The 16,212-nt window shown below is 46.3% G+C and overlaps 1 protein-coding gene across 2 annotated transcripts in view; it reads left to right on the top strand.

The window, feature by feature from the left end:
- Positions 1 to 16,212, top strand: part of Kif6 (kinesin family member 6) — a 291,775-nt gene that overhangs the window by 210,493 nt on the left and 65,070 nt on the right. For both annotated transcript variants that reach the window (XM_085832936.1, XM_021149143.3), the window contains 2 exons: positions 3,917 to 4,025; positions 10,770 to 10,825. In XM_085832936.1, coding sequence (XP_085689062.1) covers positions 3,917 to 4,025; positions 10,770 to 10,825 — 165 coding nt within the window. The remainder of the gene's footprint in view (positions 1 to 3,916; positions 4,026 to 10,769; positions 10,826 to 16,212) is intronic.

Here is a 16,212-nt window from a genome sequence, read left to right as displayed (position 1 = left end):
ACATCCCTTGTGGGCTGCATTTCTATCTAAGCGCTCTCAATCGCTGTCAAAAATAGACCTGCACTCTACCTTCTGGACTTGTAGATATCTTGCAGCTAACCACCTAAAAATGTGGGGATTGTTTAGGGGACACTTCTTTAGGGGTTAAAGGTTGTCCTGTGACTCACCAAGCCAGGAGGCTTCTTGTAGCCATCCACATTTTCTGTGATCTGGCTCTGGGACCTAAGACCTACAATTCCTTATAGGCAAGCAAATCACGACAGATCAGAACTCCGAAGTCCTAAGGCCTACGGACTCTGCAAGGAATTAATTCTGAAACACTGGGATGGAGACCTGGTCAGTTCTATGCTCTGCAGACCCCGTTAGCTGTCAGCAAACTGCAGACATTCTCTCTGCACCTCCCGAGACAGTGGTACTTTCAAGCTGTATATGTGTAAAAGTTTCTTGGAGCTGTGGTTCAAAGCCAGCAGTGGGTATCTGCTGTTGGGAGAAGTGTGGCAGCACATGGTGATCGTAGGAGGGAAAGGAGTGTTGAATTTCAGCTTCGTGTGGTGTGAGCCTGCCCACCAGGATGATGGTAGAGGAATACTGGGGACACAAGCACCGCATCCCCTGCAGTGTCATGGTGTGCTCTACCAAAGCCATGGGCTGGGCGTGCTGGAGAACAGCTGTACTGTACTCTCAGCCCTCAGGGGGCCAAGGCAGGACCATGAATTCGAGGTCTTCCATATATATTGATCACCAGCACAGCATATAGCCCAAGATGGTCTTGAGTTTCTTATATAAGTGAAGATAACCTCGAATTCTTGATCTCCACCTCCCAGGTATTAGGATTACGGTATGGATGTGGGACACCACACATGGCTTATCCAGGGCTGGGGACCAAGCACGCCTGATGCTTTTGAAACCCCAAGACCAGTTTCAAAGGAACATCCCTTGTGGGCTGCATTTCTATCTAAGCGCTCTCAATCGCTGTCAAAAATAGACGTGCACTCTACCTTCTGGACTTGTAAATATCTTGCAGCTAACCACCTAAAAATGTGGGGATTGTTTAGGGGACACTTCTTTTGGGGTTAAAGGTTGTCCTGTGACTCACCAAGCCAGGAGGCTTCTTGTAGCCATCCACATTTTCTGTGATCTGGCTCTTCCCAACCCCTGTGAAGAGTGGAATAGTGAACAGACACTGTGTCTACCCTTCCACCCAGGATGTGGAACCCCTTTCTCCCCATACAGATACCTCACCATCCTGAAGGATGCTTTCACCTCCCAACAGTCCACTCTCAGAGCAGTTACCATTTCCTGCTTCTCTCTCAGTAGTACAGCAAGCTGCAGTACAGTCATTCGTTCATCTTTTTTTCTCTGTGGCTGGACACTGAGCACTTGAAACACAGCCATCAAAGCTTCAATCTACCCATCCAATCTCACATCTCTGTTGCGTGCCTAGCCCTGTGCCAACGATAAATAAACACCTCTGGAGGGAGGGAATACGTAGATGTCTGTACCCTCCATGATGAGCTCTCACGTGCAGAGGCTGCTCTCCTTGCCCTTTCTTATGTGTACAATGCCTGTTTAAAGGCAAGGGCCACTCACAGGAGGAAGACCTTATTTCCTAAACTCAAAGAGAAAGAGCAAAGCAGAGATGAACCAAGTAAAGTTGTTCTTTACTTTGAAGGATGACCACAAATTGAGTGTATCTGTATAATCTGAAGACATAGATGTAGTCTGTGCACAAGGGCAGGGGCAGCCAGGAGGAAGGCTAAGATGGAAACGAGGCTCACGGGCATCAGCTGCTTAACAGAATCCACCCCTCAGGTATCTGCATGGGCCTCTGGTTGCATACTCCACGCAGCAGCCTTCCGAAGTCTGTGCAGAATCCAGAGCCTGCTTCCCCTTCAGATAAGCCACTGAGGTCAGCGACCCTGTTCTCTTCACAACTTGGAAAGCTACTTGCCAGGTTTTGACTGTTTGCACCAATGTCCACCTAGCCTTGGCCACCGCAGTCAAACCACCCAAATTCCAGAGTGCATTCTCCTCCAGCATAGTAGGAGCAGCATCCCCATCATCCTGGTGGTGAGAAGGGGTGTGTTCTTGTCTTCTCAGTGATCTGGTCTTTGAAAATCAGCGGCTCAGAGTCACCATGTTACACTGATGGCCCCAAGTTTCATATCAGAACCTTCTAAATTCTCTAAGGACATGCTCTCCATGTCCTTCCTGTTCCCACAATCTCTCCCATCAACAACCCAGAGCCTGTCTAGCTGATTCCAAGTCCTCTCCCAGACTTACTTCCCTAAGAGTGTATGGGCACTGTTCTCATAACAAATAAGGCAGGAGCTGCGGAAGAAGTGGGCAGGCCATAGAGTTTCTCCTTCTGTCCCAGTCCTGATAGAATCTGAGGAGTGAAAGCCTCCTCTGAGGGCGGCAGCCTTAAGGTCCCACGGAAAGACCCAGTGTGTTCTCTGTGGTGCTAACTGTACAGCACAAAGCATATTGTGTTACAATTGGGCATAGCCTGGGCACAGAGGAGACCTAGGACATGGGTACCTTGGCTCTCTTTCTTTGGATCCTCTAGGAAGATGCACACCCTGTGAAGTGGCCTCAGTGAGCCTCAACTATATTCAGGAGTGTGGGGGACAGACTGAGGCAGAAATGAGCCCTGACCAAAGAGGGTGGGGTGCCGTGCACATCACCTCAATGCCATTCAGACATTCCTTGTGGTGCTATTTTTACCACAGTAGTCATGAAATTGGTGTCAGATGAGCTGGGCCAGTTCCTCAATCTGAGAATGGGAGATAGCAGGGTTCTTTCCAGGGAAATGAGGTGGGGGTGCATGAAGGCCCTTAAGAACGTGTTCCCCAAAGCCTTGGGCTGTGTTCCTCCAACAGTCAGAACGGGCTCATCGCCCGCATGAACTTTTGGCAGACTTTTTTTTAAACACAGGAGTTCTGTTCTAGCACATACCAAGTCCTGAGTTCCTTTCTCAGCACAGCCTAAAGCAACTGTGGTGGCACACACAGCCCAGAGCTTGGGAGGGTAAAGCCAGGAGGGTCTGGAGTTCATGGTCATCCTAGAAGGATGGAAGTCAGCCTGAGCTACAAGAGATCCTCTCTCAAAAGACAAAAGTCTGTACTTTTATCCAAAACTTATGCAACCTAGGTTCTCCCGAGGACCCGAGTACACACCTGAAATGACCATTCCCTCTGGAGGCTGCTTAGTTGGGAAGCTGGGGGCAAGAAGCTATCCTTTTCCTCTAAAGGACCTACTTTCTGAGGCTGAGCTCCAGAATTTGGCCTGAGAGGAGAGCCAAGCCATGAGGGTTGGCCTACAAGTGGCAATGGCAAATTAGGGTGTTAAAATTGGACATAAACTGGGGACCTCCCACTATGGGCTTTGGAATGGAGTGTATAACTAACTCCTGGTTAAGAACTGAGACCTTCCTCACCGGCCACAGGACGTAAGTCCGAATTACGTAAGGTTAAATAGAAGCTAGACGTTAACGCAGAATTTCATGGATTCTGTAGCTTCCAATCTGGGTTCTAATTTATGCTACTAAATGTCTGGAAATTCAGAGAGAAGTTTAACAACCTAAAATGGGGCATAAGGGGGAAACAGGAAGAATTGTGCTACCAGGAAGTGGATTCACAGATGTGCTCAGCATCAGGGGGATGGGTGGCACTTGGAGGCCTGTTTCTCATTTCCTCTAACCAGGCATTCCAAGCCCTATCCCTGTCCCCACCTCGAGTCACCATGGATTCACAGGCAGAGCCTCTAGTCAGGCACCACCTGTCTGCTATCGCCTCTCTGCTACAGGCTTGAGGGAGCCCCGAAGTCAGCTCTGTGGTCTGAATAAAGTGGCAATAAGCTTAATGGCGTCTCAAAATGATGTGACTGAAGCCATCCCCCCTATGTCTCTAAATAGGGATGAGAGAGGAGATGTCACTGGGACGCCAGGAGGCTTTTGAGATTTTCAAGAGGGACCACGCTGACAGTGTCACCATCGAGGACAACAAACAGGTTCTGAAGCAGAGGTAAGATGGAGTTAGAGAGTTGCTGGTCCCCTCAGGTCAGGTAGGCCAGTCCAGAGACTCTGTCTTTCTAAGTTGTCAGCCTACTGTCTGCAGGAAAGGTCTAAAGTCTCCATTGTCTCACATTTCCCTGTGTGCACCCTGAGCTTTCCCATCCCAGTACTACTGTGACCCACTTGTAGATCAGGGGTCAACTACTGACGGCAGTAGCTCTATCTATGGACAGTGCTCTCCTTGTATCTAATTCTCAGCAACCTAGGACTTTTTTTCCCAAAACAGGGTTTCTCTGTGTAGCCCTGGCTGTCCTGGAAATCACTCAGTAGACCAGGCTGGCCTCAAACTCAGAAATCTGCCTGCCTCTGCCTCCCAAGTGCTGGGATTAAAGTCATGCACCACCACTGCCCAGCGCAACCTGGGACTCTTATAAGTGCCTTCAAGCTGGGGGGGGGGGGCTGCAGCTCAGTGGGTCACGTGCTTGCTGTGCATGTGTGAGGACCTGAGTTCTAGTCACCAGCACTATGTCCTAGAGTCCCAACAATGGCAAAGGCAGAGAGAGAGAGAGAGAGAGAGAGAGAGAGAGAGAGAGAGAGAGAGAGAGAGAGAGAGAGAGAAGCAGTTCTCTGGGGCTTGATGTCCAGCCTGAGCTGCAGGTTCAATGCCTCAAAAAAAAAATAGAAGAAATAGAAGACAATAGAATTTGCCTCTTCTTAGATCCTCCATATTTTTGGTTAAAATGGAGACTGGCATGGATAAAAGACTTGATGAGAGATGAAGGCTTAATACAGCCACTACAAAGGAGGGATGAGAAAGCTGACTGGAAGCTGTTTCCCAGGAACAGGAGCATATCTCAGAGTTCATCAGGAGCCCAGTAACACAACACAAGTCCAGCACTCTGGAGAGTGGACTAGACCCTCTTAATCCCAAGAAGTGTGTGCACCTTGTGACCTCTCAATTGTACCTGGAGGGTAACTATTCCACCTGGGCACCTAACAGGGCAGATAGGAGAACTTTCATGGCTGCGCTGCTTATAGCTGGGGATAGTTAAACATACTCTCAGTCCCCGTGTTAAGCAGTCGACAGGCAATATAACAGAAAATCCATGGGTTAGGATGTAGTGTTGGTGTGATGGATTAGATGCTTGCACATCAACAAGCGTAGATCTTAAAGGCAAAACTAGGAAGGAACACAGGTCCAAAAATTTACAAGTGTATTTACCCCAAACCAGAGACCTCCATACAAAAGGATCCACCAGAGTCTACCCTAGGAATGGGGGTAGACAGATGACTCACAGGTAACAGTGATTCCTACTTAAGCATGAGGGCCTGATTTCATATCCCAGCACCCATGTAAAACTCTGGACTTGACCACTCAAGGGCCTCTGACTTCAGTGCTGTGGGGATGGAGCCACACACACACACACACACACACACACACACACACACACACACACATACACACACACACACACACACACACACACACACACACACACAGCAGATCATAGCTGTCAGGGTGAGCATGTGTGGCTCTCTCAAAGTCTTTTCCATACAAAGCTGCCCTGACTCCAGTCCAGTAGAGTTCTGATAACCTAAGCAGCTATTGGATTTTACTGGAAAGCATTCTTGCTTGCCCAGAGTGGACAGAGATGCCACTACTCCCACTTTCCTCTTGCTTCCTCTTGGCCATTGTGCAAAGGAATGGACAAGACTCACTCATAGATAGATAGATAAATAGATAGATAGATAGATAGATAGATAGATAGATAGATAGATGATATAGATAGAAATAGAGATATAGATAGAGCGAGGATATATAGATAGATAGAAAATATATTTTTTTCCAGGCAATAAGTCAGTCTTTAAAGCCACTGAAAAAGAGGGAATCAGTGCATACACTTCTGGTGTGCCTGAATGCTGGCCCCTGGTCTTGGGGAGGCTCAGCTTTCTGTATTCAAACAAGAGAGATAATATGTCACATTAACAGGACAGCTGCCCTTCATTGGCCTACAGCCCTCATTCTAAAAAGAAAATTCTACATCTGTTTGATGTTAATATAATGGTATCATTAAGGAACTGCTCCATGCCAAGAGGCAGTGGAGTTCTATCGGGAGCCTTGCCCTCTCTGGACTTCTGTTCTTTTTTTCATCCGCAGACATTACTCAGTTGTTAGAGACTACCGGCTATGTCAGGCAGGTTCTCTGGAGGCACACAACCAATGGAATAAATACTTACCAGAAATGGGAATTATTAGATTGGCTAATGGGGTACAGTCTGGGGAGTCCAACAGGGGCATCTGTACACCAAAGAGACTGAGAACCCAATAGCTGCCAGTCAACAAATAGAGAAGACTCAGTAGTCCCAGTCCAACCCCGTCAGCATGGAAATCTAACAGAGTCATCAATATTGTGTCCATTTTGGAAGGCAGAAGAAGACAGAGACTAGTGTCAGTGAACAATTGGCAGTGACAGCCACATATCCTGTTTTTTATTGGGGCATCTTCAAAGCCAGGCCACCTGCTGGAAGGTGGTGCCAGCTTAGAGAGTGAGTCTTCCCTTCTCACTTAATTCTCCTTGGGAATATCCTCACAGACATGCCCAGAGGGGAGTCTCCTGGGTGATTCTAGACCTGTGCATGTGCACACACATAACACACTCATACATGCACACACACACACACTCAACTAAGAAGACTAATCATCACATATACACACTCACTTGCCACAAATTCATGCACACACACACACACACACACACACACTCGCACATACAGAGCTGCCTGCAGAGGACGAGGAGAACACACACACACACAAAAGGCAAACAAACAAAAAATAAAAGAACAACACAAAACTATATTCCAGCTGCAAACATAAAAATAAACCTCCAGAAGCACAGGCCTCCCTGTGGCTCTGACATAGAAAACATAAACCTCAAGAAATCCTGGTGCCTTCCAAACATTTTCTCTACTGCCCCCTAGTGGAAGGGAGGACCAACACAAACATCCATAAATGGTGGTCAGTACTATTCAGACAGACCAGAGGTCCCGGGCTTGGGCTGGCCTTCAGTCTCCCACCCTAACGTAGCTTTCACCTTTCTACTATCCCTCAGCACCCAGGACCCACTGGCCTGGCCCTCCCATCTTACTCACCTAGAAACTCTGTGGTCTGATGGCTTTGGTATGTCGTCCTGTTGAGACCGGATCTACCTGATCAAATACAAACCTCTAGCCCACAACAAGAGGCTAATCCCTAATGGAAGGATTGTTGGTATCCCCAGAATCCCCCATGGTTCTCTCCACTTGGGGTTTCAGGAGGGCACCTGGGTGACCTGTATACCCCATGCACTACAGCAGGAGGCAGTCTAGTCTTTGTTCACCAGTACACTTCAGTGCATGCCCTTCTGGTGTGCCTGAATGCTGGCCCCTGGTCTTGGGGAGGCTTAGCTGTCTGTATGTGACAAGAGAAATAAGATGTCACATTAACAGGACATTTGGCCTTCATTGCCCTACAGTGTTTGAACCAATTCTTCAGTGGAGTGTTTTTCCCCCCTGGGAAAGTAAATGTTATTCATAATCATTCCCTCTTGTAGACATGATTCATCGTCCTAATATATAATAATAAGAGGGGCTGGCCACCCTGTGTTCTGTAAATATCAGTGCCCAAGCAACGCACAGGGAGACTTTATTTTGTGTCAAAACCTTCTTACACACTGAAACTGTCAGACACAAAGTACCCATTAAGTAACAAAAGAGGAAATGAACAGAGAAAAGAACCATGATTGGAAATCAAGGCATTAATAATGTGAGCTAAACCAAGAAAATCACCCCTCATTCAGTTGGATCCGTGTAGCATAGAAGTGAACAGCAGTCCCCAGGCAATAGAGAAGTGGGCTGGGGAAGTCACTGGCACCATCTGGAAATGCTACCCACGACAAACAGGAGCTCTCTGGCTCCAGTTAGACTTTAATTTTAACCTTTATTATTTTTCCACTTGATTTTTATATTGATATTTATACTTTGTCTGCTGAACTAGAATTATAAACTCTGAGAGCAGAGACTAGATTAGAATCTTCTCAGCATCCTCCTGGTTCTTAAAAGAATTGGACACACAGGAGCATGTGCGCAGGAGCACACACACACACACACACACACACACACACACATGCGTGAGCTACTTAGAAAACCATTTTGTCTGAGAACACCTATTTGAAATTGACTTTGAGGACTCAGCAACCAAGGAAACTGCTTAAGGTTTGTTTGTAAAGGATGGTGCCAGACCTCCTGAGAATCAGGGAAGGAATTCTCAGCCAGCCAGAGAGAACAGCAGAAGAGACACATAGGGAAGGAACTTTAATATGTAAAAGAAATGCAAGGGAAAGCCAGGCTGGAGCGTCGTCACAATAGACCTGGAGAGAAAGTATTTGCTGCACAAGCCTGGGGGACTGAGTTCAGGTCTTCAGAACTTCCATCAGAAGCCTGGCATGGCACCTTGCTTCTGTAAGCCTGGCACGGAGGAGGGCAGGGACAGGGAGACCCCTGGAGCTCACCAGGCAGCCGGCCTAGCCATACCCGTGAGCCTCAGGTTCCGTAAGAGACAACCGTCTCAAAAGACAAGGTGGAGAGTGACTGAAGAAGACAGGTGACATAGACTTCTGTCCTCTACGCGCATGCTCTGAGTTCCTGCAAAGAAGCTGTCTACACAGGCTAACTCACTGATTAAAACGTCAGTGATATTGGAGAGGTTGGAGTGTTGCAGGAAGAGTAACCTTTAGCCTAACAAGAGCCATCCCTCACACCACTCTGAGTTAGAGCTGTCATCCTAATGAGAAAGATTAAAAACCCATGGAACAAAAAGCATTCTCCACCAAAGGAAGGTCTAAGACTGTCATGAGAGAGCATCTACCTAACTATAACCCACCTCTCTGGTGTTTCCACCAAGGGTTTTTGTTTTTGTTTTTTTTAATGCCTTGATTTACAGACTTTTTTTGGTGTGGTTGAGTTACCATAAAAGAAAAAGTCCATAAAACTGCTTCAGTGTTGGAACATAAAACTGGAGGTAGCTTCAGTGTTCCCAAGGCAGGCTCACTCAAATTTGGCTCCAGGTCTCTGGAGCCTACCTACGTCCGAGCTGCCCCTGCCTGAGTTCTCCAGTGAATTGTGTGTGGGGTAGCCAGGTGTGTGTTTCCTCACTGCTTCCTGCTGAGTGCATCTTATCCTCAGCTCTCACACACCAAGGGCAAAATAGCATTCTCCAAGTCACATCGGACTTCATTTCAAGTTCCCTGTGACAACGAGAAAGTCGGTCACAGCGTCAGTGTCCCTAGTATGCATCTGCAGGGACTACTTCATTAGAAGCTTGGTTAGCTGTGAGGCTGTGGTTCCTGCTTCCAGAATACAGCCCCACCTCCTAGCTCCCCAACAAGAGTCTCTGTTGCCTGGCAGCGATCAGTCACCAGCACATGGAGTCCAGCGCTTTGGTCCACACTTCCTGTGAATATCTGCTGAGCTGAACGAGCCTGCATTTTGCCAGATGCTCCTGCACTGGATACCTGAATGGTGATTCAAGGCCTTCACTGAGAAGACATGAACAGCCTTCATTTGGAAATCAGAGGTGGAGTCCTTAGCCACCCAGCCTTGTAGGAAAGTTCAGTCAGTCCTCTTCCCTTGGCCAACACACTGACGCAGAAAGCAGCAAGGTCAGAACTGTCACCACTTTCCCGGCTATCACGGAGCACTGGTGGTCCCCTGGCCCTCGCTTTATCTACTAAATCCCCATACAGATGAAGGAGTCATGGACCAAATGCTAAGATAGCTGGGCTTCTCTGGAACCCTTTGAGATTTGAGGAGGATGGAAGAAGAGGAGGGAGAAGAGAGATTGTTGACCTAAGATGGGCAATAGAAAAATGGAGCAGTAGGAAAGAAGGATTTAGCTTAGCTTGCTCTCTGTTTTATATGTGTTTTGGAAACTTCTAGAAGAAAACGTTTCTAAAATTCTGTGATCCCTCAAAATCCCAGTCACTCCCAACTTACACAAGAAGGTCGCTTGTCTATACCCCACACATAGATAGGCCCCTTCCTAGATCAACTCAAGCACTGAGGCTATTGTTACCCAACATAGAATGTGTCCTGATTTGCATCCTGACTGGTCATCAGTGGCTGATAGCTGCTACAGTTCTATAGGTCAAAAGGTCAATGATATTTAAGAATATTTTCTTTGACTATAATGTTGGCATCATGGTAGAAAAACCTTATTACCACATTTCATTCTGGTATCCTTGCACCATAAAACAGCAGAAATAGAATTAATTCATTAATGAATATAATAACAAATATATTTTATTTTATTTGTGTGTGTGTGTCTGTGTGTGTGTGTGTGTGTAGGTGTTTTGCCTGCATGTCTATGTGTGCACTACATGCATGCAGTGTCCCTAAAAACCAGAGGAGGGCGTTGGATCCCCTAAGACTGGAATTATAGATGGCAGCGAACCACCATTGCAGTGCTGGGGATTGAACCCAGGTTCTCTGGAAGTGCAGGCAGTAGTCTTACCCACTAAGCCATCGCTCTATTTCCTGGTAGATGTAAATCATACGAATTTCAGTCTTTCTTTGTAATCATACCACATTAAGCTTATTTCGGTTTTCTTTTATAATCATCCCATCCTAGGAACCTCTCAGACATCTCTTATTTTTTCAAACATAATATAAGATAGCAATAAGTTAAAATTGCCTTAATTGTTTTATTTTTTTCCTCCAGATTTTCTGAAGCAAAAGCTCTGGGAGAAAGTATAAATGAAGCAAGAAGTAAAATCGGTAAGCAGACGACATTCTGGAAGCTTCTTTCACAGAGCATTTCCCAGTGGACATTGGATGGTGGTCTACCTTCCTCACATAGCCACAAAGCCTAGCTTGCATCCCTGCCCAGGAAGCCGCGACACACACCCTCTTTATGAAAAGCACCTTTGTGTGTGTCAGGCCTGAGCTTGTACAGGGTACTCACGGGGTTGGCCTCCCCCAGTGAGAAAGATTTACTCCCCCTGTGTGTTTCAGCAGTAGCTCAATCTGTCATAGCCATGTCATCATGGCAACATTGTCTCAAATTTCCAAGGGCTGTGAAATGCTGTTGCACTGCCCAAAGCTGAGCTGGTGCATTTTTTTTTTTTTTTTTTTGCACACATGTGCAATGTCAGCACCATCCCTAAAGCCAGTGGGAAGATGGGAAGCCAAAATGAGCTAGTGCACACTCCCAGCCACCAAGCTCCCTCATTTAGGTGAACTTGCCTGGCTAAGAGAGATTCAGGCAACAGAAAAACTTGAAAACATATGCACTTCAAATCTGTTCAAAGCAAGAGGAGAGCATCTCTTACTCTAAACTATAAAACACAACCAAGATCCATCTCCCAGATAGAACTGCTTCACAGAGGGGATCCTTCTGTCTCAGTGTTCCAGGAAGCAACTGCTGCCTGTTTGCAACTGGTCCTTTTGGCTCTTTCTTGACCCCCACCCACCCCTCAGAAGCCACTTTCTAGGCTTATTCTATACAGCATAGAAAATCAGGATAGGCTCAATCTGTCTAAGTCAAGGAAACAGTTCGCTTCTGTGATTGGACATGAAAGAACTAAGGCACCTAGACCCTAAGCCACCCCTACACTGAGAATCCCTGTGTCTCATCTTGGGGCCCAGGAGCTAGGATGGTGTGATGATTGTTTTTAATTATAAGGGTGACACAATCTAGTAACACCTAGGAAAGGAGTCGCAATGAGGAATTTTCTGGATCAAGCAGGTCTGTGGATGTGTCTGAGGGAGGGTGGGAGTTGTCTTGATCATATTAATGGATATGGAAAGACCCAGTCCACTGTGGGTGGCACCATTCCCTAGTTTTAGTCTTGTACTAAATAAGAATGGATGGAGTGAGCTAAGCAGTAAGCATGCTCATATTTATCTCTCTCTCTGCTTGCCTGGATGTGATGTGACTTGGTATTTTAAGTTCACAATGGTCCTCTTCTGTGATTGTTAGCCTTTCCCCTCTCCATTGCTTTTTGTCAGGGCAGTTTTATCACTGCAACAGACATGGAATGTGATAGAGGAAGACACTAACTCAGCTGAAATGTGGTACTGCCTTCAGTGGTGCAGGCAAGCAGTGGTGTGGAGTGAAGAGCACCTGCAAGGTGAGCTAGAGCTCACCAGGTGGCAACCTCTGTCGAGTATCTTTGATGCTTCTTGAACATGAGAGTAGTGATTGGATTCACCACCAGATCTTGTTATTGAATGTCTGTATGTAACAGTACATCGATATTTCTATGTCAAAAGGTTTCAGACCTTTGGAAGCTCTTCCACTGTAATCATCAAGCGTGTGTACATGCTAGGCCACCAGTAACATGTACATCCCAGATTCCTTTCTACAATATGGTGTGCAGCAAATATGCCATCATAATGTAGAATGTAACAATGGTCCTACCCATCCCTCTTGTTGCATGTCAGATCCAGTTTACTCCCATTCTAAGGGGTTAAGGGGTATAAGATATACTTAACCTGCCCACACTAGAGTTATGTTTATGACTGATACACAGAGGATCCAGGCATGCTATTAAAAGCCCAGGGCAAGTAAACATCAGGGTTCTATTTCCCCAGAAATCAGCAAGCAGAATGGACATCAATACTGAGATTCAAACCTCCAGTAATAGCAAGAAAGCAGCTATTTAGTGGTACAAGCTTAGCCAATGACCCTTTTGCCACCACCACTACTTTTCACACTGTCTTCTTGATCCAAGAGGGCCAAGATGAGTGGACTGTGGAGAGCCAGCCTGAGAGTTGAACAACACTCTCACTGTGTCTAGCTACAGGGAAGAGCCCACATCACAGCATCATTCAGATGACAGGTTAAAATTAAAGAAGCAGAAGGGAAAAAAAACTGAGCATTTCTAAGAGGCAGGCACAGAGCACAGATGGCCTGGGCCATGGCTGGGGCCCTGACTCAGCTTTGCTCTCCGGCACTGCCACATCCCAGCTCTGGGCATGCTCAGATGCCATGGAGTGTACTTATAATTGGCCCACAGAGAGGAAACTGCAGATCAACAAACCCATATGTCGAAAGTTCAAGTAGCCACTGTCTCCTCCGTCAATTTGTTTTTCTCTGACATTGTGACCTACAGCAGTGTCTTGAGTTTCATCCTTCGAGATTCCTGAACACTTTCTATTTCACCAGCAGCCAAATAACATCTATTCTTATATAGTAAAACTCCCCTATTCATTCCTTTTGTCAAGAAAGCAACTAACAAGGTGGGTAACTGTTGCTGGTACTAGTGAGACAGCTTAGTGGTCAAGGGCACTTGCTACACACGCAAGAAGACCAAAGTTCAAATCCACAGCACCCATATAAAAGGCAAGCCTGGCCATGAGACAGGAGGACTCTGGTAGCCTGCTGGCCAGCCAGCCTACCGAAGATAGGTGAACCTCAAAAATGGGTCTCCTTCAAGTTTAGCAAAAGACTCTGTCTCAAACAATAATGTGGAAAGCTTTGAAGTCAGACACCTGATGTACAACATACTTTTCCATATGTGTGCACACACACTTACACACATGCATGCATAACACACACACACACACTTTCTACACACTTCCTTCTCAGTAGTTTACTTACATCAATCTTGATCTTGTAACAAGTTGGATTTAAAATTGGAAGAAATAACCCACTTAGAATCTCTCTGAAAATTAATAGGTCTCTGTTTCTGTGGGGGAGCAGCTGTCCTTCTGTGTACCTGTCCCACACATTGGAGTATTCAGCAGCTTTTAAGTCACATGGCTTGTGTTCTAAACACTTTTGTGTCCACTCTATTGCCATCCAGCCTGTCTCTAAAGTTGCCATTGAGTCTGAAATCTGGGGACAGCAGACTGCCTTAGCGGCATCTATCTGTCACTTTTCACCTCTTAGGGTCCTGGCATCTGTCATTCTACATCATTGTGCCACCATTGGCTATATCTTCTTTGGCAATGAAGGACAGTAAATGGCTATACCCTGGCAAGGTCCATCCTATGCCATGCCAGGAACCAGCTGCCTTAGTAGGTAGGCAAATTAGTTGGATTGTAAATCCTGACACCCACTCCCCCACCCAGGATCCCTTAAGCAGAGAAACTCAATGGAAGCTGATATCACAGGAGTTGATCAGCCACAAGGCTGTGATGAACTCAAACATTGTAGGAAGGCCTTGGGCTCAGTAGCTGGTATGTAATAGGCCCTGGGTTTTCTCCCAAGTACTGAAAATAAAATCTAGCAGAGAATGTAGCAGAAGGAGCAACAAGAAAATGTAAAACAAAAAAATGTAGATAACCAAGAAGCCAGCAAAATGTTCTGGAGGCCTGGTCTCCTTTACTTCAGAATCCTTTGAAAAATCTTTGCTTCATGCATTTGGGATCTGGGAAATCATTGCTCAGCATTACATCTCCCATGGTAACCAAGAGGGATGTCATCTCCTGCCCTCCAGCTCTGGTGTATTCTATGTGTGAGCAGCTTCTGGAGTTTCAGTCTTGGTCCTACCTCCTTGTGGTTCTCCCCACCATCATGGGTCATCAGCCAATATGGTCCACAAGGGCAAAGAGAGCAGAGACTCCAAATGGAGATGGGGGGAGGGCATGTAGAAGCCCTATGAGCACTTATGGTGAATGACCACACCAGCACCAGCTATCAAGAGGCAGATCAACTTGACTTAGGGTGGTTCAGGGTTTATATGGTTATGGAGGACTGAGGGTAGTAACATCCAGAATGGGCAGAGGTCATTGGCTGAGGGCTTAGGGTACCACCAAAATGCCTCATTAGATCTCAGGTGCTAGCTGAACAGGTTCTTATCAGGAGAAAGGAAATTGATCCTGTAATCCAACTAAGGCTATGTGGTAGTCCTCAGAGAGAGGCATGTGTGGTGGCTTAGAATTTCCCAGACAAGATCAGAGAAAAAGAATCCCTGCCAATGAAGGGGGGATTCCATACTGCACCAAGCTCGGAGGTTATCTAGCCATGGTGGACTTTGACCTTACCTTAATTATCAGAGTTTTACACCTACTGAGTGCTGGTTTCTACTGTTGTATCACAAACGAACGAAATAAGAGCATCCAGCTCATTTTATTGGATTATAATGACATGAATAGAGCATGCCTTTTAAAACCTTTTCTACATGTCTATTTTATGTGGGAGTATGCTGTGGCCCACATGTGGTGAGAATAACCTGTGAGATCCAGTTCTCTCCCGTGGGTTCCGATTCTCTCCTCCACCATGTGGGTCCTGGGAGAGAATCATCTGCCTTGCTATCTTTAACCATAAGCCACCTCACTGGGCCAACTTCAGCCTCTTGGTCTCTTGGTTCTCGGAGAAGAGAAGAACCTCAGCACACTGCCCCTTGGCTGTGGCAACAGTATTAATCAGTCTCTATGGGGAGCATTGTAGGTTGTCATTTTACACAGCCACATCTGCTGATTATTTTCTTTTATGATTTCTCCCATGTTTTTGCACCGAGGAAGGCCATTTGGGCAAATGACAAGGCAACTTCACTGCTAAGTATCTATTTAATACTTCCCTAAATATCCATATAGATTTTCTTTATTGTTAACATTTTTGAATTGAGTTCACTTGGGATTTATTGTGGAAGACGGCATAAGCTGAGGCTCAAAGCAGGATATCTTTCAAGTCACCAGTTTTCCCGACACCTCTTGCGATAATGAAATGCCTTAAAATAAAATGTCTCTTCCTCTCCCAGGAAAACACTTTCAGGTCGTTCGGGAGAAGGCAGATGCATTTTAATCTCATCGTAACAGCCTTGACCTGATAATTTCCATTCTTGTATCTCAAAAATAACTTTGCCAGCAGACACCATCATCTAGATATCAGGAAGAAAAAAAAAAGCCCGCAGTACAGTGTCAACTACATGTCAAGCAGGCAGCTCACGGATGCCATGGGGACAGTAGCTTGCCCGAGTGGGTGGTCCCCCTGGGCTCAGCACTCTTCTAAGGGAAATGAACTATTTTTAAATGCCATCCCCAGCCTGGCTCAGCTCTCTGATTGTCCCAGGAAGAGTTAGTGGAATGTCATCTCTGTGGATGGCAGGGGTATTCCACTGTCTTCTGTTGACTGGAAGGGGGATGACAGGCAGAAATGGAAAAGGGCCATTATGATGCTCATTTGCTGCGTGCAGCAGAGGACTCGCTGGGTCCCT

The sequence above is a fragment of the Mus caroli genome, unplaced genomic scaffold (assembly GCF_978045245.1).
Source record: "Mus caroli unplaced genomic scaffold, Mus_caroli_1 scaffold_18, whole genome shotgun sequence".
Lineage (NCBI taxonomy): Eukaryota > Metazoa > Chordata > Mammalia > Rodentia > Muridae > Mus > Mus caroli.
The sequence above is the reverse complement of the archived record's forward strand: the minus strand, read 5'-3'. Positions and strand labels throughout refer to the sequence as shown.